Raw genomic sequence first — 23980 nt, forward strand, 5'->3', positions numbered from 1 at the left:
AATGCCAATGCATGGAGAGATATAAGAGTGAATTGAATGTGGAGTGATGTTCATCATATTGGCGATAATGAACCTTAAATTTTTTCTTTTTCGTAAAAGACTATTAAAAACATATCACAAAATACTGAGTATTTTTTTATTATCGGGATATTTGATATTGATATTATGTATCATTAAAATGTATTGATTAATTAATTATTTATGTTTAATTGAAATTTTGATTTATATAAATTGTATATAACTAATTTGTATTTGTTTATGCCACCAAAGGAGTATTAAAATGTGTAAAATAAAAAATAAAAGGACAAAAATGATCATGGAGAAATTTTACTTTTAGTTTTTTCCCCAATTAATTTTATAATTTTCAAATTAAAAAAATATATGAGAATAATCTTTTTTCTGGGGGCAATATTTGATAGGAGTATTAGATAATGACTTATAAGATATTATTAAATTATAAAATCCTTAAGTTTCTATGAAAAAAAATGATAAATGTCTATAACAATTTTACAAAAAAATTTATAGAACTAATTTTTTCAACTCTATGTCATTTTATAAAAGTCAATAAAAATCTATCCCCTCTATAAAAATTTATCACTAAAATAAAATTAATGAAAATCAACTCAGTTTTCTAATTTTTTTATTTACTAGACTAATTTTAATATCTTGTAGACTTATAACTTTGGGAACAGAAACAAAATAAAATTATGGGCCTATAACGAAGTTAATGTAGAAATTTATACCGTAAAATCTTCAATTAGGATTCGTATATTAGCCAATATTTTTTAGAATTAATTACTAAATTATCATATTCTCTATAAAATTTTTAATATTTTATTATATATTTAAAAAGTAACCCTAACTTTAAAAAAACCATATTGTATTTTTTAGAAAATAATTAAATAGAATTCCCATTTGTAAAAATCTGACGTCACCCGCCTTCCTCGCGGACTTGGCAAGCCAAGTCGTTACTGAATTCTAGAGCAACGTGGTGCAAATAGAACCCTCGCCGCCTCCTCTCCTCTCTCTTCCCAGAATTGTGGCTTTTGCTCGGCTTCTCCGCGTAGCTCGCAAGTTTTTCCCTTTGCCATCTGTTCCTCGTGCTTAGATTCCCAACCCTAACCTCCTCAATCTCCTATCGTCCCCTTCAATCATAGTCGCCCCCGGTTCCTGAGCGTCGAAGACCCACACATCGATGTTTATATTGGAAATCCGACTCCGGTCGCCGTCGCCGCCCCTAGGACATCCGTGAAGCCCTCCTGTCAGTTCTAAATTTCGCCTTTTATTCTCGAAAGAATATTGCCTCTTTTCCCCGGTGGATTTGCAGTTGCGGGATTGTAATCTTAGGGGAGGTGTGAGATCACGAATTAAAGTCTTTTTAACAATCAAAAGAATGTCGAGGTGAGTTCTACTTCGTATTAGTTGCTTTATTGTCGTTTCCTGGGATAAAGAAGAAAAATTGCAAGTCTAGGATTTGGACTCCGTGATTCTATGTTTTCTTTGAAGAAGACGCCCTTTTGGAAGAAACTAATTTATGCTTCCTTGCTCCGTCATCCTTGCGACTTTTCTATTTTTTGTGTATTAACTTTTTTGTTAGAGCTGCAGACAAATTTCTCGTTGATGTTATTCACCTAAAAAAAATATTTTTCCATGAAAAAAGATAATTGTGATGGCATTAGCCACTGCTGCTCCATATAAAACAGAGGTTTTGAACATTTATGTCTTTCTTAAAATAAAGAGAAAGACAATGTAGAGTATGGATTTCTGCTGTTATGCTAACTATTGCAATTAGTGAATGGGTGATTGCTAATAGTTATTTCGTTGCTTCTTCAAATAGTTTTTAGTTGCGTTTTCTCTATTTTATTTGACATCTCATGGTTTTTGCACCATATTCATGACTGCCTTTTCTTTGTAGTTATTACAAACTGCATAGCAGCGAGATATTTATCCTGCCATGGCCTATCCCATTCTGCTGTGTACAAACTTGCCTATGTTTACCTTCTTTCACTTTATCTTTGCATCTCATTAGTTAGCACTTGAGTTGGTAAATACATATGTGAAATTAGCACACAATGTCAAGTAGTCCATACTCTCAATGATCTAGACAGAATTTATGGTTAGGCCTAATATGCCTAACAAAAAGGTTTGCAGGCTATTCTATGGAGATGCAAGAATAAGATTCTAGCAATGAACTCTGATGGTAATCAAATTATATTTTGCTTGGTATCTACATTATTTGTTGCCTATGCTAAATTTTGTGATGAAAATCATCTTAACCTCACTTTGAATTACACACAGCTCTAGTTTACATTATTCTAATCAAATCTATCATGATGTGAATTTTGGTACTGACTTTCTAACTTAGTTTCCTACTTTTGTAGGTTTTTTGTTTTTCAAATAAAAAGACAAATTAACTATTTTCTGGCAAATTCTGAAGCAAGATATTCCACAAGTCCTAAGTTGTCCTCCACAAATGGCTTACCTCTTCCATGCAGAGTGTTTTCGCAGTCCAAGACGTTTGGTGGACAAAATAAAATATTTGTGTTCTATAAAGCTGAGGAAAATATCTACAGGAATAACCCTTTGAGTAAACTCACTGTTATTTCAACTAGAAATTCTATCTCAGATTATGGTCAAGCTGCCTGGAAAAGGTTCTTTGCAATGTACTCTAGTAGAGGAATCACCACTTCTGTCAGTAAGATTGCTTGTGCTACAAGCTTAGCTATCTCCAGATCTCATTTAGTTCCTACTTTGCTTGCCGTTTTTGCTGGAGAGATGGCATTTTCTAGGACAACATGGGCAGAAGGGGAATACTTTCCTCCTGGAAATGCACTTTATATGCGTGCTCAAGATAGCCAAATTTTCCTCTCTTCAATTGTTCTTCTTGTTTTGGAGTGTTTTGTTTTGTTATACAGAACAATCCATTTGGCAATTCTCTTCTCACCTATCATGGTAATGGCTCCACTTGCTGACAGTTGTGGCACTCAGTTCAGGAAAATGTGGATTCATCTTGTTCGTTCTACTTTGGAAAAAGCTGGTCCAGCATTTATAAAGTGGGGCCAATGGGCTGCGACACGTCCAGACCTTTTCCCCAGTGACCTTTGTACTGAGCTGGCTAAGCTTCATACAAAAGCACCTGAACATAGCTTTTCCTACACAAGGCAATCTGTAGAGAAGGCTTTTGGACGCAAACTTTCTGATGTTTTTGAAATCTTTGAGGAGGTACCTGTGGCTTCTGGAAGTGTTGCCCAGGTACACCGGGCTTCTTTGAAGATACAATATCCTAGACAACGTGCAAAATGCCTAGATGTTGCTGTAAAGGTGAGACATCCTGGTGTTGGAGAGTCCATTAAGAGGGATTTTATGATAATTAAATCAGTGGCCAAAATTTCCAACTTCATTCCTACTCTGAAGTGGCTGCGCTTAGATGAAAGTGTACAACAGTTTGCTGTTTTTATGATGTCTCAAGTAGATCTTGCGAGGGAGGCTGCACATTTAAGCCGCTTTATATATAATTTCCGTAGGTGGAAGAATGTATCTTTTCCAAAACCTGTTTACCCTCTTGTCCATCCTGCTGTTTTAGTGGAGACTTATGAGCATGGAGAAAGTGTCTCTCACTATGTTGATGAACTTGAAGGACATGATCGACTCAAAAGTGCTCTTGCCCATATTGGTACTAATGCACTCTTGAAGATGCTACTGGTATGATCTCTATTTGTCTCTGACTTTATTTAATTATCTTGATCATGCATCCCAAATAAGCTGCCTAAGTCTGATGTTGGCAAACTTATCCTCTAGCCATTCTCTAATATATGCAATTTTTGTTGGTTGTACAAGTGGTCATTTTTTTAAAAATTATTTATGTTTTGCCTAATCTTTTGCCTTTCTACTATTAAGTTTAGCAAAAGGGTAAGATGCCCCATTGCTATTGGGATAAGAGGGTTTTGAAATAGAAAAACCTATATGGAAAGTGTGTCTTATAAGCATGCATGAATCGAACCATCTCAAATCTTGTATTAAAATAAAATCCATGATCACTTCCACATTTATTATAAACTACTTTTTTGATTGTTACATTAGTGTTAATTTGGAAGTTCATGTTCTATTTTTTAGGTGGACAATTTCATCCATGCAGATATGCATCCGGGCAATATTCTTGTTCGAGCACAGACAGAGAACTCAAACAAACGACTTTTCAAATCAAAGCCTCATGTTATCTTTCTTGACGTAGGTATGACCGCAGAGCTTTCTGGTAGCGACCGTGTAAATCTGCTCAACTTCTTCAAGGCTGTTGCTCTTCGAGATGGGCGTACTGCTGCAGAGTGCACTTTAAGGTTGTCAAAGAATCAGTGTTGTCCAAACCCAGATGCTTTCATTGAGGTACTTACTATCTTTACAACACATGTTTCTCTTTCCTGAGAGACTAATTTCATCTCCTTTAGTGTTGTTATTTAGAAGAATGTCTTTCGATGAGCCACATAACAGGCTCTAGTCCTGCATTCTCTACGATTTTGTCTTATCTAACAATCTGCAGTATATCTATTAACTACTATGTACCTGCGAAATTGGCTGCAATTTTATATTTTTTCAATGAGTTCTAATTACATTTTTTTAGCAAATGGGGGTTTATTGTCCTCATGCCACATTAAATGTGAATGGCCAACCTGAATTAGTGAGATTCATTGCCTCTAGTTTATCTTTGCGACGACTATATTTTGTTTGTGTAGCCTGGCAGTTCACTCCTCATTGTTGCCAGCTGTTTGAACATGGAATTGCCACCACTACTGTTACTATGTTAATTGGTGATTCGTAACAAAAAAACCTTGCCACCAAATGTTGTTAACAAAAAAACCTTGCCAGCTATTTGAACATGGAATTGTCACCACCAATGTTAGTATTTTTAAATTTTGGTAGTTCCTTTGTCAACGGACGTGTCACCATGTTTATAAGCTGAGTTGACTTGCTTTCTCCAAAGTTTATTGAAAATTGCTCCTTGAGTTGCAAAAATACTTGTCGTATTTTTGTTAAACCCACCTAATGCATATATAACATTGCAGGAAGTTGATAAATCCTTCACTTTCTGGGGCTCAAGGGAAGGAGATGCTGTCCATCCAGCTGAATGTATGCATCAATTACTAGATCAAGTACGTCGTCACAAAGTCAACATTGATGGAAATGTTTGCACTGCGATGGTGACGACTTTAGTTCTAGAGGTAAATTTATTTGTTAAGTTGCCTATCTTATGCATCAAAACTAGTGTTCCTTGTGCCTCCTATGTTTTCATTACAAATACAAAGTTTCCTTGTGCCTTGTTGCATGTGAATACTTCAGAATTTTCAAACTTTAATCCTTTCATCCCCTAATCTCATGTAAAAGTGTTATTATTGTACATGTGGTATTTCTGCTGTGTCATTAATTCGTTAGATGATGACAAGAGAGTTTGAAGACTTAGATATTTTGATGACTTTGAAAACTGCATATAGAAAATGGTCATCCTTGGAGTAACAAAATCATCAAAATACCTCTCAGACTTTTAGAGCTTGTCACTTCACTTCTTAACCAATAATAGAGTTACTTTATTTTGTGAAACAAGTGACTCAGCGCACACATAGACACCCATCATGCCATTATTTCATTAGATGAAATTAATCATGTTAGTGGTTAGGATGTAAAATGGCAAAAGTTTAAATACTTCAAAGGGTATTAACGATTTTGAGTATCTAGAGGGCATATTGTAAAAGGGACTCCTAGAGTTTCAAAATCATCAAAATAATACCTCCTAGACTTTTCAAGCTCTTATCATTTCACTTGTTAATAGTTATGGGTCAAATGACAAGAGTTAATTTCGATGAGTGCCTTGATGATTCTGGGAAGGCATATTGAAAAAGATGATAATTTCCCTTAAATATTATTACATTGCATCAAATATTTTCTAAATAATTTCTAAAATTTCCATTTATTTCTTTGTAGGGTTGGCAGCGTAAACTAGATCCAGATTATGATATCATGAAGACACTACAAAAATTATTGTTTAGATCTGATTGGTCTCAATCACTCCAATATACAATTGAAGGGATCATGGCTGCATAGCCAAAGATCATCCTTTACGTTTTTAATTCTTTGAAAGAGAGAAAGAAAAGGTTTTGACAACATTAAACTTGGAATGCAAATCCCAATGTGAGGACTCTTTCAGTCATTTTCGATTTGGTCAAAATGGTATCGAATTCACTGAAAGGGACTACTCCATAGAATTTGCATTATAAAATTTGACATACGAATTCATGGCTGGTGCTCACTTCAATTTTGTTGTTACCCTCTGCAAAATGTTTTGTTGCAGAGTTATGATCTGCATTTTCATTAATGGTTTAAGGGAAGTGAACCCCGTCAAATTGTTTTGTTGCAGATTTGTCATCTGCTTTTTTTGTTAAGGTGGAAATGAGGCATATTGACTACATAAGAAGTAAAATGGAAATAAACAATTTTTGTTTCATAATGCACTTCTTAACCTCGCTTTCTTCTATGTTATATCGATGACTATTATGGCTCCCTTCCTTTTCGTTAAAGTTATAGAAAAAACTAAAATGATTTTTCTGTAAATTAGTCAAGTACATAAACAATTTGAAGTCTTTTCTTTGAAAAAAAGTGGTTTAAAAATCTTGGTGAGAATAACTCGGTAAAATAGTTAGAATGACCCCCCATTCTTATGCCACGTGCGTAGTTGAGTTGGTACTTAGGTGAGAACTTGTCATAATAGGTCTCAAATCAGTCATAATAGGTCTCAGATTTGAATTGTGGAGTTTATCCCATGCTAGGCCGCCTCACCTAGGAGGCCTTCTTGGTTAGCCAAATGGTCTTTGTAATTTACTCTCTTCAATATGTTTGGGGTAAGTTTTTCTCTCCTAGTATACTTTATATATACTTAGTTATGAATATAGTTAACATGTTCAAAAGATCAGATTATCATTTTTTTACCCTTTGGGGTAAGCTTCCACCTCAAACTCATTATTAGAGGAGCTTTGTTAGAAATAACTCCAGCGTCCTTTGACACGTACCTTCATATGCGCAAGTTAAATTTAGTCTTCACCATGACACTTGATCCATTGATAGATCTCTTCACATCGGTTAGCTTCCTTCACCTAGGTGGCCACTTGGATGGCTGAATGGTTTTCATAATTTACTCTATTTCAATGTACTTAGGGTGATCTTAAAGGGCCTTAGGATGAAGATTATCATCTTTTATTATAATGATCATGATCTCTATAAATTTTTATCCCTTGGTATATTTATAAATACTCAAGTATGAATATAGTTAACATGTTCAAAATCTCTTCTTATGATTTTTTGTTTACCTTCGTATAGTATGTGTAAGTCAAATTTAGTCTCACTTGACCCACGGATCTTCATGTGGGCTAGCTCTTGACACTTAACACACAACTTAATATCCTATGCATTTACATTTTATTTCATTATTATATAAACGGGAGCTTTACTGTAATTGTAAGGTTGTTACTTTAGAGGTAAGCCTCGAAATTCATATAGATGAGAGTTTTGTACACGGACTAATCTTCATATTATTTATTTATTTATTTATTTAAAATCATATTCCAATAGTTGTAATCATGGAAAACCAACCAACGAACATAGGAAAGAAAAGGAAAACTCTATTTGCTTACATAAAAGGGATGAGAAGGGAATTAGGAAGCATCAAAATTGTGAGACTAAGATTTTAAATGAGATATTTGATCTTGGGGCGAAATGATATTGGACCTGAGGGGAGGCCCAAGAGTTCTTCGACTTAGGCCCACCGTATAGAGGGTCTAACAATAATTATAAATTAGTTATAAGTTTAATTTTTAAACCTTACGGAATTAATTAATCCAATCATATAGGGTCTATTTTTTTTTTAAGTCTCTTTTAAATTACAAGGCCTAAAATAAAATAGGCTAAATAAAATTTATAGCGTAGACATGCAGTGATAGTTATGCAGTGATGCTGACAAGTGGTGAATCGATAATACAATCTATTTGTGACACAGTTGGTCATGGACAGTTGGTCTAATAAGTTTGAGAATGAATTTTTAACTGAATTAAAATGTTTAATTGGGTATATGATGTTTTTCATATAAAGGGTCGGTGTATTAGATGAAAATATACTCCGTGATTTATATTTATTCTAGGGGTCAATAATACTGCTGGATCACTTGATAGAGACGTTATCACTTTTTCTCCTATAATATCATTTATTTTCTTTAATAATGTATGGAGTGTTAAAACTCAAAATATTTTATTATTAATTGATATGCTCTATCTGACTAAGATCTATTATTTAAAAAGAAGTTTTCGAAACTATGATGTCACGATAAAATATTTAGGTTATTATTTAAATATTCATGATTCAATCTTTAATTATGATGTATTTATAATTTTTTTTTAAATAGGAGTATAATAAAAAGATGTTGGACTTCTAGGTTGATTGTCGTGGGTTTCTGAACTGACTACCGTGTGTGCTTCTTGATTTATCCTGATTGTTGATGGAAAAATTTTATAGGATCGAATTGATAACTTTAGAGATAGTTAATAAGATTAATTGAAATTATTATTATTATTATTATTTTTTAAAAAAATTAATAGATATACATAAAATATACTATGAGATCTAGAGATGTTACATATATTTTATTTTTTATTACTTAATTAATTATTTTAACCGGTTATATTAGTTTTTCCCTCGGTCGGAATTCGTAAATTGTGTGAACTGCTCCGTTGTTACTTGATTAACTTAAGAATGAGAAAGACTAAAAGGAAATTTTCAAAAATTGAGAATGCGTTCTCAAATTAAATTTAAAATGTTTAAATTAATTACTTATAAAAAATCAATAATTTATATTTTTAAATATAATTGATAAAAAATATTAAATATTTATGGAGTGCTCCAAAGAGAAAAAGAAATGATTTGAGAGATTCATTTTTTTTTTAAATTCAAAACTTAAAAAAATATTAGGTGAGGATGAACCTATGCAAAAGAGAAGCGACTTAGGCCCACCCATAGAAATTACGTTGAAGGAGAAGCCACGGGTGATAGCCACCGCCCCCTTGAACCTCAATACTTTTTGTTTCTTTGCCAGCCTCCCTTCTCTGTTATTTCTCATTTCTCTTTATTCCTCTAGGTAAATTTTCAAATGCCCCTTCGAAATTCAACACCTTTATCAAAATGCTCCACATTCTTTTAACGTCAAAACTTCCCCATACAACTGTTTAGATTTATTTTACGCTCAAAATAATCTCTCTTTGTTACTACATACACAAAAAAAACAATAAAATGTTTATTTCATAAATATTTTTTTCTAAATATTTCATAGGATTCAATCTTAAGAACGCTAGAGAAGGCGTTCAGAAAAAAATAAAATATGAGAAGCGCTTCTCTTGAGGGGGCTTTTGACAAGTTGGTCGTCGTCGATCGTCATTATTTTGCATGCAGGACGAATGGAACCCATTTCATTCTTCCGCACGCAACTCACTCACGCGCTTCCTCCTCCTCCTCTTCGATGGCTCATGGTGCACCCGATGCTTCGGTGCCCTGAGAACGCCTTCGCCTTCAACTCTATGCTGTGCACGTGCGACCCCGACAGGTGGTACGACCGCGGCGGTCACCTGCGGGCGTCTAGAAACAGAGTATTGGGCGCTCGGGTGGACCGGGTCGGTGCCTCTGTTCGACACATGACTACTAAAGAGAATTATTCAATAAATCAAAATTAAAATATAATAATTATTAGAATTAATTATATATATATATATATATATATATATATATATATATATATATATATATATATATATATATATATATATATATATAATCCGTTGATAAACTCCATCTTTCATAAGGTCGTTATCACGATAAAGGTCAAAGTCTAGGCGGTCAACGCTCCCGTATCACTGGCTGAGCGGATGATCCACTTGCCCGACCGGTGTGAAGGACAGCCGAGCCGATATCAACCAGATGATTATCATAGCTCGGTCGCATATCAAGCTTCCGACGCTCAGAACAAGATATACGCCGAGTGGCCAGTCCGCTCGGACTCGCATTAAACCTCAGAACCGGTGGTCACTTGCAGATATAGCTCGGACAGTGGAATGTTGGCCGAGCGGCCACTTCGCTCGACTCAAAAGCTAGCCCACTCGAACGGCTGAGGGCTGACCGAGAGGCCATCCCGCTCGGCCCAATAACAGACAAAAGGAGGATCAACCGATATCCTCATGGGAAATCGTGTCATCGATAGACAGCATGGTCAGGCGGAGGATCGTACGGCGAAAGCTTCCATTGTCATGTCAGAGATATGTTCGGGTCATTAAGGTATGGCGTTAGAGACGCTTTCCATTGTCTTTTCAGGGAAAGCTTTGGGAAGTGGACACGCCTCGAGAAACATGTCCACGCTTCCCCGTGAGCCCTATATAAAGAGACCCAAACTTCAATGGAAGTATGCATAATTTCTACCATAGCTATTGTTACTCTGTTGCTTCGTCCTCTCGCTTCTTCTACATCACCGGTGATTGACTTGAGCGTCGGAGGGTCATCCCTGAGGAACCCCTCCCTGGCTCGACACTAACGTCGCTGTGGTTGCAAGTCTCGCTGACTAGGAGCCCATTAACGATCAATAGGAGCGTCACGTCCCCAGCATCCATCGCTTCGACTCTCGAACATGATCAAATTTGGCGCCGTCTGTGGGAACGCACCTGTATCCGAGCTGAGAAGATGGAAGAAGCTGGACGACTTCACACCATGACGCTCACTCAAGAGGAGCTCGATATGCTCATGAAAGCTTGGGTAACCAAAATAGTAGAGCAGCAACAGCAAAAGGCGCTAGCCGATCGGTTGACACAATAAGCAACATCGGCGTCCAGGGGTCGAGCGACGCAAGAGGACCGGCTGGAGCAACTCTCCATCTGGGGGCAAAATAGAGGGCGGACCGGCACGCAAGGAGAAGCACCCCCCCCGGCGCTAATACCGTTCCATCGGGTTATGTTCCAGACACCCTCGGAAATCGCGCAAGCAAATCAAGAGCGGGGATCTTCTTCGAACGAAGCGCCCGTTCGGGATGCCTGGAAAGGCAAAGCACCACGAGCCGACCCGCCCCCCGAGTGGATCAAACGTCAGTTCTCCGAAGCGATACTGTAGGACTCTCTGCCAAGACACTACACTCCACTGGCTATTGGAGAATACAACGGGTCGACCGATCTAGACGACTATTTAGGCAAGTTCAACAACGCGGCCACCCTTCACCAATACACAGATGGGGTGAAGTGTCGGATCTTCCTTACCACGCTCAACCGCTCGGCACAACGATGGTTCAGAAGACTGTTGGACGGATCGATACAAAGATTCAAGGATTTCTGAATGGCCTTCCTACATCATTTTGCGAGCAGCCGACGCTACCAAAAGACGAGCGTCAGTTTATTTTCTTTGAAGCAAGGACCAAGAGAAGCTCTCCGGACGTACATCTAGCGATTTAATCAGGTAACTATGGATATCCCTTCAGTCTCATCTAAGAACATAATGAATGCCTTCACCCAGGGGCTCGTAGAGGGAGACTTCTTCCGGTCGTTCATCAGGAAGCCGCCCCGCGACTACGACTATATGTTCAAGAAGGCTAATGAATATATAAACGTGGAGGAAGCCCAGGTAGCCAGAAGGAAGGAGGCACCAGTCGAACTCTCGATGCCAACCGAACGACGACCGCCGAGCAGCCACCAACCGCCAAGGGGGCCAAGAGCTGAAGGCTGACCGCACCAAGAAACGAGGGCACAGGCCGTGCAACATGTGTCTTCCGATCGACCGAAGGCACCAAAGGGCAATGTATGGACACCTATGTTCTGTTCCTTCCACCAGTCGGTGTCGCACAACACACGTGATTGTCGTGGTCTAACACCAATTGCCAGACCGACCCCAAGCAGCTATCGTTGATGATCTCCCTCTCCCGAATGGCGACATAGGCATCAATCCGCCGGGTAGCAGGAAGATGCAAGAAGATCACCCAAGTGACAGCAGCATCATCAGCAAAGGGGAAGCACTGATTCTTCCTGAGCCACCCACGAACGGATCAGGCCATCTGCTTGGGAGGAGGAGAACAGAAGTAATGCCGTGCGGGGGAAAATAAACATCATCGTTGGTGGGGCGACTAGCGGTGACTCCAACCGAGCCAAGAAGTCATACGCTCGTCGGTTGGAGATACATGCAGTGGGATGCAGCCAAGAAAAGGCAAGTGGACTTGAGATCAGCTTCAGGCCCCAGGACCTCGAGGGAGTAGAAGTCCCGCACGACGATGCCCTCATCATCCGAGCGGTAATCGCTAACTATAATATCCACCGATTTTTTGTTGACACAGGGAGCTTAGTCAATATAATCTTCAAGAAGGCTTTCGATAAACTCTAGATCGACCAAGACGAGTTACTGCCGATGACGACTCCACTATATGGGTTCACTGGCAACGAGGTACAGTCGATCGACCAAATTAAATTGATCATATCGCTCAGAGAGGAGCCACTCAGGAGGACCAGAACCATAAACTTCATCGTGGTAGATGCCCCCTCAGCCTACAATGTCATCCTGGGCCGACTGACCCTCAATGAGTTCCGAGCGGTAGTTTCAACCTACTGTTAAAAGATCAAATTCTCGGTAGACGACCGGGTTGGAGAAGTCAGAGGCGACCAGCTAGATGCTTAGCGCTGCTATGTTGAGATGGTCAAGACTGAGGCCAGATTCACTCGGACGGCTCCCAGACTAGAGGTAAGCGCCATCACTAAAAAACTGCCTACTTTAGTTTATGAGGAGAAAGAGGAAGTGCAAATCCATCCTCGCCGAGCGGAAGCAACAACTTTCATAGCATCCGACCTGGAAGCTGAACAGAAGGCGGAGCTGATCGCTTGTCTCCAGCAAAACCACGACGTGTTCGCATGGTCGACGCACAAGTTCCCCGGGATTTCCCCGAGCGTTGCGCAACACCAACTGCACGCCCGACTGGGCGCTCGTCCGGTGAAACAAAGGAAGAGAGACTTTAGCGCCGAGCAAAATTTGATCATCCGAGCAGAAGTAGAGAAGCTGCTGGAGGTCGGCCACGTGCGGGAAGTTCAATTCCTGAGCTGGCTCGCGAATGTAGTATTGGTCTCAAAGCCGGGTGACAAGTGGTGAGTCTGCATCGACCTCCAGGGATTCAACAAGGCATGCCCAAAGGACTTCTACCCGCTGCCTCGGATTGATCAGATGGTAGACTCCACTGCTGGATGCGAGCTGATATGCATGCTGAACGCGTATCAAGGGTACCACCAAGTGCCGCTCGCCCGGGACGATCAAGGAAAGGTCAGCTTTATTACGGCTGATGGCACGTATTGTTATAATATCATGCCATTCAGATTGAAGAACATCGGGGCCACCTATCAAAGGCTGATGAACAAAATATTCCGACGACAGATCGGCCGCAACTTGGAGGTATACGTCGACGACATATTAATCAAATCCCTCCTAGCAGCTAACTTATATGCAGATATCAAGGAGACCTATTAGACACTTAGGGCGTACGGGATCAAGCTGAATCCAAAACAAGTGTCTATTCAGCGCGAAAAGCGGACGATTTCTGGGCTACATTGTCACCGAATGGGGTATCGAAGCCAACCCCAGCAAAGTGAAGGCACTACAGGACATGCCACCTCCTAGAAATCTGAAGGAAGTCCAGCGTCTCACTGGTCGGATAACTGCACTGTCTCGGTTCATCTCTAAGTCATCCGACCGGAGTTTGTCGTTCTTCAAGATATTACGCCGAGTCACCAAATTTCAATGGGATGAGGAGTGCGACCGGGCGTTCGAAGAACTGAAGGAGTACCTTGATTCATTGCCTGTATTGGCTAAGCCAACTGTCAGCGAGTCACTCAGAATTTATTTATCCTCGATTGAGCATGCAATTGGTTCGGCACTAGTTAGGTCGAATGACGAGGAACAGACGGTATACTTCTTGAGTCATATATTGAAAGACGCTGAATCTCGCTACACCGGTCTTGAGAAGTTGCCTTACGCATTGGTGCTCGTCGCTCGGAGGCTTCACCTGTACTTCCTCAGCCACTCCATCATCGTAATGACCAATAGTCCCTTGGGGAGGGTGCTGCTGAATCTAGAAGCATCTGGACGGCTAATCAAATGGACTATGGAGCTCAGCGAGTTCGACATCCAATACCAGCCCCGAACGACCATCAAGGCATAGTCCTTGGTGGATTTCGTCACTGAGGTACACAATCCTGAGCCTGAAGCCATTTGAAAAATATATGTGGATGGTTCGTCTACTCGGCAGGGGAGTGAGATTGGTATATTTCTCATCTCTCCCCAAGAGGAACGGATGCAGTTGTCCGTTCGGCTGGACTATAAGGCCACGAATAATGAAGCTGAGTACGAGGCGCTTATAGCCGGCTTACAAGCCGCTCGACACGTTAGAGCAATCAAGGTCCTCATTCACTCGGACTCTCAATTAGCTGCTCAGCAACTGACCGAGACATTTGAGATAAGTAATGCGCGACTCAAGCTCTATGCCGAAGCCTTCGAAAAACTAAAGGCCAACTTTCAGGAGGTTCTCATACATAAAATCCCCCGGTCAGAGAATCAAGCGGCGGACGAGCTGGCTAAGCTAGCTAGTTCGCTATCACCGATCGTCATACCACAGCCGATTGAGCAGGTATCCTTCATGGTGCATATCGACCGAATGGAGGAACTCTCCTTTCCAAGTGACTGAGAACGACTCTAGTGGAATTCTTGCGGTCAGGGGCTACGCCAGCGGATCGGGAGGAGGCTCGGTTATTGATGAAAAGGGTTGGTTGGTTCACCCTCATTGGAGATCAGCTCTACAAGAAGGCCTTCTCCAGGCCTTCTCCAGGCCTCTTCTCAAATGCGTCAGATTGGAGGACGCCGACTACATACTACAAGAGGTACATCAAGGATCCTACGGAGGACACCCAGGCGGCCAATCGTTAGCTAGAAAGATTCTGCTGGCCGGATATTTCTGGCCAACCCTACAGGAGGACGTCACTCGGACGGTAGCCACCTGCCTGTCCTGCCAGAGATACCATAACCTCTCGCACGACTGACCGAGGAGATGAAGACGTCCACAGTCTCTTGCACGTTCGGCCAGTGGGGCATGGACTTGTAAGGTCATTTCCCGTGGCGATGGGTCAATGGAAGTTCTTGCTCGTTGTGGTGGATTAGTTCTCCAAATGGATAGAAGCCGAACCGCTGGCAAGAATAACCGAGCAGATGGTCATGAAGTTCATCTGGCAGCACATCATCTATCGGTTTGGTATCCCTCGTCGGCTCGTCTTAGATAACGGAAGACAGTTTATCGGCCAGAGACTCAGAGAGTGGTGCGGAGGATATGGCATTCAGCAAGCCTTCACCTCGGTAGCCTACCCTCAAAGCAACGGGCAAGCAGAGGTTGCCAACCATGAAATTCTCAGAATCCTCCGCGCTCGGATGGACCATATGGGAGGCAGCTGGGTCGATGAGCTCCCAGTGTACTGTGGGCACTTCGTACGACTCCCAAGGTAGGGACCGGGGCAACTCCTTTCCACCTGGTGTATAGCGACGAAGCCGTCGTCCCCGTCGAAGTCAGAGTTGAATATGATCGGATACAACATTACAGCGAGGACAACGCCGAGCGGAGGCTATTGGAGCTAGACTTGGTGGACGAGGTGCGCGCTAAAGTAGCAGTACGGCTGATGGCCTACCGACAAATAATGAGGCAAAGCTACAACGGAAAGGTGATCCGAAGATCATTTCAAGTCGGCGACTTGGTGTGGAAGAAAGTAAAGCCGGTCGACGAAGTCTCGAAGCTAGAAGCCCCCTTGGGTGGGCCTTTTAAGGTCGTGGGAAAGCTCCGCTCGGATGCCTACTACTTGGAGGACGAGGACGGGAGACGACTGGAATGACCATGGAGCGGAAATCATCTCCAGCCCTATCGAGCCAGATAAGAGGTGCGCTCATGCAGTAGTCAATCTTTGTACCCCGATAGTCCTGTACTTTGGTTGCAGGATAAGTAAAAAAGAACCTAAGGGTTTCAAAGTTCCTGGCCGAACAGCTCAGCAAATCGTCGAGCAGCGACGTTAAACCCTAGTCTCCACCGACGGTCGAGCGACGACCTTAAACCTACGTCTTCGTCAAATCGTCGAGCGGCGACGTTAAACCCTAGTCTCCACCGACGGTCGAGTGGCGACTTTAAACCCAATCTTTGTCAAATCGTCGAGTGGCGACGTTAAACCCTAGTCTCCACCAACGGTCGAGCGACGACCTTAAACACACGTCTTCGTCAAATCGTCGAGTGACGACGTTAAACCCTAGTCTCCACTGACGGTCGAGCGGCGACCTTAAACCCACGTCTTTGTCAAATCGTCGAGCAACGACGTTAAACCCATGTCTCCATCGACGGTCGAGCGATGACCTTAAATCCAAGACTTCGTCAAATCGTCGAGTGGTGACGTTAAACTCATGTCTCCATCGACGGTAGAGCGACGACCTTAAAACTAAGTCTTTGTCAAATCGTTGAGTACGACGTTTAACCTGTATCTCCATCGACGGTCGAGCGGCGACCTTAAACCCACATCTTCGTCAAATCATCGAGCGGCGACGTTAAACCCATGTCTCCATTGACGGTCGAGCAACGACCTTAAACCCAAGACTTCGTCAAATCATCAAGCGACGATGTTAAACCCATGTCTCCATCGACGGTCGAGCGGCGACCTTAAACTCAAGTCTTCGTCAAATCGTCGAGCGACGACGTTAAACCCATGTCTCCATCGACGGTCAAGCGGCGACCTTAAACCCAAGTCTTGGTCAAATCATCGAGCGATGACGTTAAACCCGTGTCTCCATCAACGGTCGAGCGACGACCTTAAAACCATGACTTCGTCAAATCGTCGAGCGATGACGTTAGACCCCTGTCTTCATCGACGATTGAGCGGCGACCTTAAATCCAAGAAGAGATGAATCGTAGATAGACGATGACTATAGCCGAACGGGAAGACATACAAGCAAACATTTTTAAGAGAAAGCCTGCCAAGCAGGTAGATAACTTCATTAACCAAAAGGAAAGATCGCCGATCGACGGAAATACAATGAGACTTCAAAAAGACTTCTAAAAATGGACGCTCGACCTCACTCTATATAATCATAAACACCGTCAGGCATCGAGTCGTTCAATTTGCTACGACTGACGATGTTGGTCGTCGTCTCGGGAGGAAGGTGACTGTTTGCCTTAAGCTGTTGGAGTGTCTCGTCGATCGCCAGCTCAAAGACACGGATGATCCGCTGGACCACCTTGTCGGTAAACTGGTCCGAGCGAAGGTACGCCTGCTTCATCGTCTCAAACCTAGTCGGCTCGGCTTCATGGTAGGTCACCAGAGCCGAGCAGGAGGCCTCCAATGCGTCCTCAGCCTCCTTAAGCTGCCCCTTAAGAGTAGATTCTCCAGCTAAGCGGCAAGCCCGCTCGGTAACCAGTAAGTCCTCGGTTGCCGATAGCTTCTCGGCAAGCTGTCAAGCCTCCTGGTTCTTGAGCTTCAGGTTAGCGATGGTTCGTCTCTTCCTTGTCATGACCAACTCGATCTTTTTATCATAAGTCTTTATTTGCGCCTCGAGCTGGCCCAACCGGACTTCCTGGTGGGAGGACTTCTTCTGTTCGGTCTCAAGAAGCTTCTGGGTCTTCTCCAGATCGACCTGTAACTCGGCGACCGATGGCCCCTTGGAGGAAGAGGTGCCACTTGAGATCTTGAGTTTCTTCAGCTCTTCCTCCATAAGAGCAAGCCACTGGCACATGGCCACGCTCTCCACCCCGTACTGCAGATACAAGGAAATGTTAAACACAGATCGGAGGTAAATTATAAATTGTTAATGAAATACGTACCTCGGTGGACATCTGCAGGTGACTGTTGCCGAGCACCCCTAGCGACATCGTTGCCGCTCAGGCCCTCGCGTCCTCCCAAATACCGGCAAGTGACCCGAGAATCAGAATTTTATGCTCGGGGATGGTCGGACGGGCGCACTGCTCAAGGTAGTCCTCTGATGGAAGGTTGAGGGTCGTTGTCATCGATTGCCGACCGCTCGGGTCCAATGAGGAGGAGACCGCTGGACCAGAAGGAGCGGCAGCAGACGTAGGATCGATCCTGGACACTAGTGGTCTCCATGGGGCTCGGGCCGGCGGCAAAGAGGCAACCAGCCAGGCAACAGGGGCCTTTAGTGGAAGCTCGGACAACGACAGGGTCTGGTCAGATGAAATAACCTCTGTCATGGCCGGAAGGTTTGTAGGAGAAGAGGTGCCGACCCGCTCGAGGACCCCCACAGTCGAGGTGGCGGAGTGGGGTGGATTGTCCATACGACACCTATTGTGCCTCAGGAGGGGCACTCCATCGGAAGCTTCGGAGCATCCAGTCCGATCGGCAGGCTGTGCTTCGGGGGTTGGGAGCGGATCATTAGCCACTTCAATGCTGGTCATCTGGTTGGCGGCACCCTCACCCACGGTGGGCGTCTCCCACTCACAGCAGCTGTGCCCTCCTGGGAGCCGACAGGCTCTAAGCCAAGGCCCTCCAACTCCTTTGATGCAACTACCTCGATCTCAGCATCCTTCATCTTGCTGTAGCCGGCCACCCGTGCTCGTATCATGATGTGGCCTGCAAAAGGAAAAAAAGGAAATCAGTTAGACTCAAAGGATAGAACCAAGGAGTTTTTACCTAAGCCGTGCGGCAGTCGGGAGCAGATCAGACTTAGGCCGAAGATGTACATGATCCCTTCTTGTAGCAGCTTATGGATGTCAAATTTCTAGCCTGCCAGCATGGTCGCTGCGTGAAGGTATTTCGGCCAGCTCTTGTATTTCTTCAGATCGGGCTGAGGAGGTAAACCGACCTGCCAGCGCATTCAGTAGCAGGGTCGCTCGGGGAGGTGTAGGAAGAAGTACTCCTTCTAGTGTTTGTTGGAGGTTGACATTTTATCGAAAAACACTAGGTCGACCCGAGATTGAAAAAGGAAAGTTCCTAGTTCAGACTGCTTGGGGTAGTAAAAGTAATAGAAGGCTTGAGGGGTCAAAGGAATGCCGTGCAACCGAAACAGCACGACGACATCGCATAACAAGCGAAAAGAATTGGATACGAGTTGCGGAACGGGGGCACAGAAATAGTTACAAACTTCAGTGATGAACGGGTGGATCGAGAATTGAAGACCGACCACAAATTGATCTCGGAAAAGACAAATAGTGACGGTTAGAGGGGATCTCAAACACATTCCTAAGGTTCTCGGCATCGCCCGCATCGAAATGGTCTCCATTGTACTGTACTAGAGAACAGGAGCGGGGTCAGACGACCAAGAAGAGCTAGCCATGGTCGGAAAACAGGAATAGGAGGATTTCGATGGAAGTAAAGATGGATAGAAAGCGCGATGAACACAAAAAAGAGGCAAATACCCAAAAGAATGGCGAGAGATTGAAGGAAGCTTACAGAAAAGAGGGAAGAGGTTGTCGTGGGGGAGGATGCGAGTCGCCGGAGCACTAAGGTCACCGGAGTCGCCGGAGCACTGGTCGCACAAGAATCGCTGGAGCACTGGAGCAAAACGCGAAGGTAAGAGAAGAAGGGGGCGCTGCGACGTTATAAGCCCTTGGCTCGGCCAAGTAGAGCCATCGGATCTAGGGCATAAAATCCAAGATGCAAATCTAGCCGTAGAATTCAAACATCCAAACGTCGCATCAGCACTTGTCGCTTCGGATAGGTGACGACTACGGTAGTGACACGTGGCATTCTCCCATTGGCTCGCATTTAAGGGGCGCGTGCTCGACCTTAACGGGGTGATTTGTACGAATTTTGAAAAGATTCTGATGATGTCAACATTGACCGAATACGCCCGAGGACATAGAGGGAGAAAGCCCAAGTGCAAATGCTTGGCGCGCTGATCGTTCCCACCTCAAGGCCGACCGATACTCTTTGGCGGGCCGATCGGAAGTCCTACCAAAATGATGGCCGATCAATCAATCGATCCCCATACTTCCCTTTGTCTAGTCAGTCGGACTTGTAGCCTCCTTCGACTAGCCTTGAGGGGGAGGCATGTGATCCGATGATAAGAGTCCACCCCTCAAAGGGTCGTTGCCATGGTGGAGGTCAAAGTCTAGGCGGTCAATGCCCCCGTATCGCTGGCCGAGCGGGTGACCCACTTACCCGACTGGTGTAAAGGACAGCCGAGTCGATATCAACCAGATGATTACCACAGCTTGATCATATACCGAGCTTCCGACGCTCAGAACAAGACATACACCGAGCAGCTAGCCCGCTCGGACTCGCATTGAACCTCAGAATCGGCGGTCACTTGCAGATATAGCATGGACAGTGGAATGTTGGCCGAGCGGCCACTTCGCTCAACTCAAAGGCTAGCCCACACGAATGGCTGAAGGCTGGCTAAGCGGGCATCCCGCTTGGCCTAGTAACAGAAAAAAGGAGGATCAGCCGATATCCTCATGGAAAATCGTGTCACGGACAGACCGCATGGTTGGCGGCATGGTCAGGCAGAGGATCGTACGACGAAAGCTTCCACTGTCATGTCAGAGATATGCTCGGGTTATTAAGGTATGACGTCAGAGACGCTTTCCTGACATATCTTTTCAGGGGAAGCTTTGGGAAGCGGGCACGCCTCGAGAAACATGCACGCACTTCCCCGGGAGCCCTATATAAAGGGCCCCAAGCTTCAACGGAGGTATGAATAATTTTTACTGTAGCTACTATTACTATGCTGCTTCGTCCTCTCTCTTCTTCTACATCACCGGTGACTGACTTGAACGTCGGAGGGCCATCGCTGGAGAAACCCTCCCTGGCTCGGCACTAATGTCACTGTGGTTACAGGTCTCGCTGACTCGGAGTTCATTAACGATCAACAGGAGTGCCACGTCCCCAGCATCCATCGCCTCGACTCTCGGATAGGATCAATAAATAAATAAATAAATAAATAAATAAATAAATGTATATATATATATATATATATACAGATTTGATATGTTGGGCGACGCTTTATGCGCGACCGTGAGCGACGCGCAGACGTGCCGTTGCCAGCTCGGTTTCCCTACAAATAAAATATTCCTTTTATTCTCTCTCCCCTTCGGGCCTCTGGTCAAAACTTCAACGGTGGAAATTACCCAAATTAAAATCTCCCTCCCCGCTCTCTCTCTCCCCTCGCTCTCGCCGTCTCCCTCACAGCCTCGCTCTCTCTCCCTCGCTCCCTCCGTCTCCGGCGTCCGGCCGACCTCGCGCTCCCGCCAGGAAAGTTTAATATTAAAAATCTCCCTCGCCGCTCGCTCTCCCCCTCGCTCGCTCCCTCCTTCAACGTCCTCCGTCGAAAGTTGTCCCTCATCCCTCGCGCTCCCGACGAGAAGGTTTCTCCGGCGTCTTCAATCGTACAGCTGCTGTGAGATCCTACCACCTCACTCCATTTTAATTTGTTAATCCACACCGCTATAGCCTACAAAAATTGGTCTATCTTAATAGCTGAAATAATTGTATAAAGATGCACCGTGCCTTTGCTTTGCTTCTAAACGTTGCATCAACTACTTAGTAGGAAACCATCCTTGTAGCAGCTCATCTTGGATTGGTCGTTGTAGAAACTCGGAAGGAATTATACTACGATGTGGAAGGCCGACAGCTGCAACAACCGCCTACTCTACGTTGGACCTTCCTTTGCTGTGACAAGGTGTAGCAGCTACATGGAGAGTTAACTGCTACACGTTGTAGCAGCTACCTCTCCTTGTAGCTGCGACACCTTGTAGCAGCTAACTTGGTAAGTCGTGTTTCTAGCAGTCCTATTTTCTAGCAGAGATTAACCTAGTAGCCATAGTTTTCTTATTGTGTGTATCAACTTGATTCAGAAATTATTTTTGCTCAGTCTTTCCACTGCTTCAGTGCCTTTGCTTTTCTTTGTTGCTACAGATTGATTATAGATGTATATATATTTGTTTTAAAATTATTTATGCTGCTGCAGCGCCCTTGGTTTGCTTTGCTGGTACACGTTGAAGTAGCTACCTCGACTAATAACTTGCTACACCGGTTTGTAGTTGTATATCATCTTGCTTAAAAAATGATAAAAGTTATTTGCAATGTTGCAGCGCCTTTGCTTTGGTTTGCTGCCACACGTTGTAGCAGCTAATTCGACTAATAACTGCTACACATTGTAGCAGTTACCTCTACATGTAGCTTCCACAACTTGCTGCAGCTAAATCGGTAAGTCCTTTTTTTAGTAGCCGTATTTTTGTAAAAAGATTAACCCTAAAAATATTTAATTGTCGTCTCCCTATTTAAACTTGCTAAAAAAATGATTATAAATTATTTCCGCTGTTGCAGCGCCTTTGCTTTGGTTTACTACTATGCGTTGTAGCAGCTACTTCGACTAATAACTGCTACACCTTGTAGCAGCTACCTACATAGCTGCCAAAACCTGTGGTAGCTAAATCCATATGTCATCTTTTTAGTAGCCATATTTTTGTTCAAAGATTATCAACTTGTAAATAAAATGATTTAAAATAATTTCCGCTGCTGTAGCACGTTCGGTTTGCTTTTACTGCTACACGTTGAGGAAGCTACTTCGACTAATAACTACTACAACTTGTAGCAGCTACCTCTACATGTAGTTGCAACAAGCTGTGGCAGCTAAATCCGTAAGTCCCTTTTTTAGTAGTCATATTTTTGTACACAGATTATCAACTTGCAAAAAAAAAAAATTTTTTAATTATTTCTGCTGCCTGAGCGCCTTCGGTTTATTTTTCTACTACACGTTGAAGAAGCTACTTCGACTAATGACTGCTACACCTTGTAGCACCTACCTCTACATGTAGCTGCAACAACTTGTGACAATTAACTCGGGAGGTTAGCTGTTACAACGATCTAACAGCTCTTTCTTCGTTTACGCTCCAATAAGATGTTATTCTGTATTTTCAACCAATAATAGTTCATAGCAATATCTGGTTTTCATTAAGATCAATTAAATGAGGTTCTACACGTGGTAGAAGCAACTGCAGCACGTTGAAAAAGTTAGTCTTCAGAAGCTGCTACACGTTGTAGTAGTGTGAATGCCCAAATAACCTTTTCTACCCAAATACCTTTTTTTAATTATTGTGCTAATATATATATTGTGAAATTACATTTTTACCCTCATAGGCCAAAGTTTTAATCCCTAAACTCGTCGTGTGACAAATATTTCGAAGAAATTTCTTTGATAGTACATCGGTGCCCCACGGAGTGTTCATCAGTCAACCTCACCGCGACGACTTGGTTCTCATCCAAAGCTTTGCCTCCATCATGAGTATTCTCTTAGGGTTTATCATTCAAAGCTTCGCCTACTTTGATAGTTTGAATTTTTAGAGTTTTGATCCGTCTTCTAGTTGCTACAATGGGGTTTAATATTTTTCAATCACTATTCAATGAGGGTTTACTTTGAGGGAACCAAGAGGTTAAAAAAAATTATTTATCTTTGCTGTCGCAGCTCCTGTCGTTGAATTGATACAAAATGATAGAACGTGGTTAAACCCTACAGAGTCGATTGTCTTCTCACTATTGTAGCAGCTACTTGACACTAACTGTTACAACGTGTAGAGTATTCATGTTTAGCAACAACAAGTCACAATGAACTACATAGGAGAAATTATAGACATTGTAATGTATTAGATTATGATTTAAAAATAAGAGTGTCAGGTATCATAGTATGGGTGAAAATCAATTGCATTGCAGTGAATGCAACTAAGTATCATTAAGATCTTATGTATTTTTTGGTATACAGAACTAAATGGCGAGCCAAAGAACTACTGCTTCCCGTGCATATCGCAAGAAAGTACATTGGAAAAGTAACTACCCTCACTTCAAGGGGTTTATATCATCACTCCACATAACCGATCGGTAGATGGAGATGATCAATGGAATCTCATTTGCTTAGGCAGTAGCCA

The 23980-nt window shown here is 42.9% G+C and overlaps 1 protein-coding gene across 1 annotated transcript; it reads left to right on the plus strand.

The window, feature by feature from the left end:
* Positions 1 to 963: 963 nt before the first annotated feature.
* Positions 964 to 6452, plus strand: LOC122037232 (uncharacterized aarF domain-containing protein kinase 2-like). The gene is made up of 5 exons (XM_042596672.1): positions 964 to 1401; positions 2382 to 3702; positions 4114 to 4380; positions 5058 to 5213; positions 5971 to 6452. The coding sequence occupies exons 1-5, from the start codon at positions 1394 to 1396 to the stop codon at positions 6088 to 6090; spliced, it is 1872 nt and encodes a 623-aa protein (XP_042452606.1). The 5' UTR covers positions 964 to 1393; the 3' UTR covers positions 6091 to 6452.
* The last annotated feature ends 17528 nt before the right edge of the window (positions 6453 to 23980 follow it).

Source organism: Zingiber officinale, unplaced genomic scaffold (genome assembly GCF_018446385.1).
Source record: "Zingiber officinale cultivar Zhangliang unplaced genomic scaffold, Zo_v1.1 ctg246, whole genome shotgun sequence".
Lineage (NCBI taxonomy): Eukaryota > Viridiplantae > Streptophyta > Magnoliopsida > Zingiberales > Zingiberaceae > Zingiber > Zingiber officinale.

Coding starts and splice junctions, on each gene's coding strand:
- LOC122037232 (XM_042596672.1), top strand. Junction 4,381..5,057: donor ACCCAGATGCTTTCATTGAG/GTACTTACTATC, acceptor ATAACATTGCAG/GAAGTTGATAAATCCTTCAC. Junction 5,214..5,970: donor TGACGACTTTAGTTCTAGAG/GTAAATTTATTT, acceptor ATTTCTTTGTAG/GGTTGGCAGCGTAAACTAGA.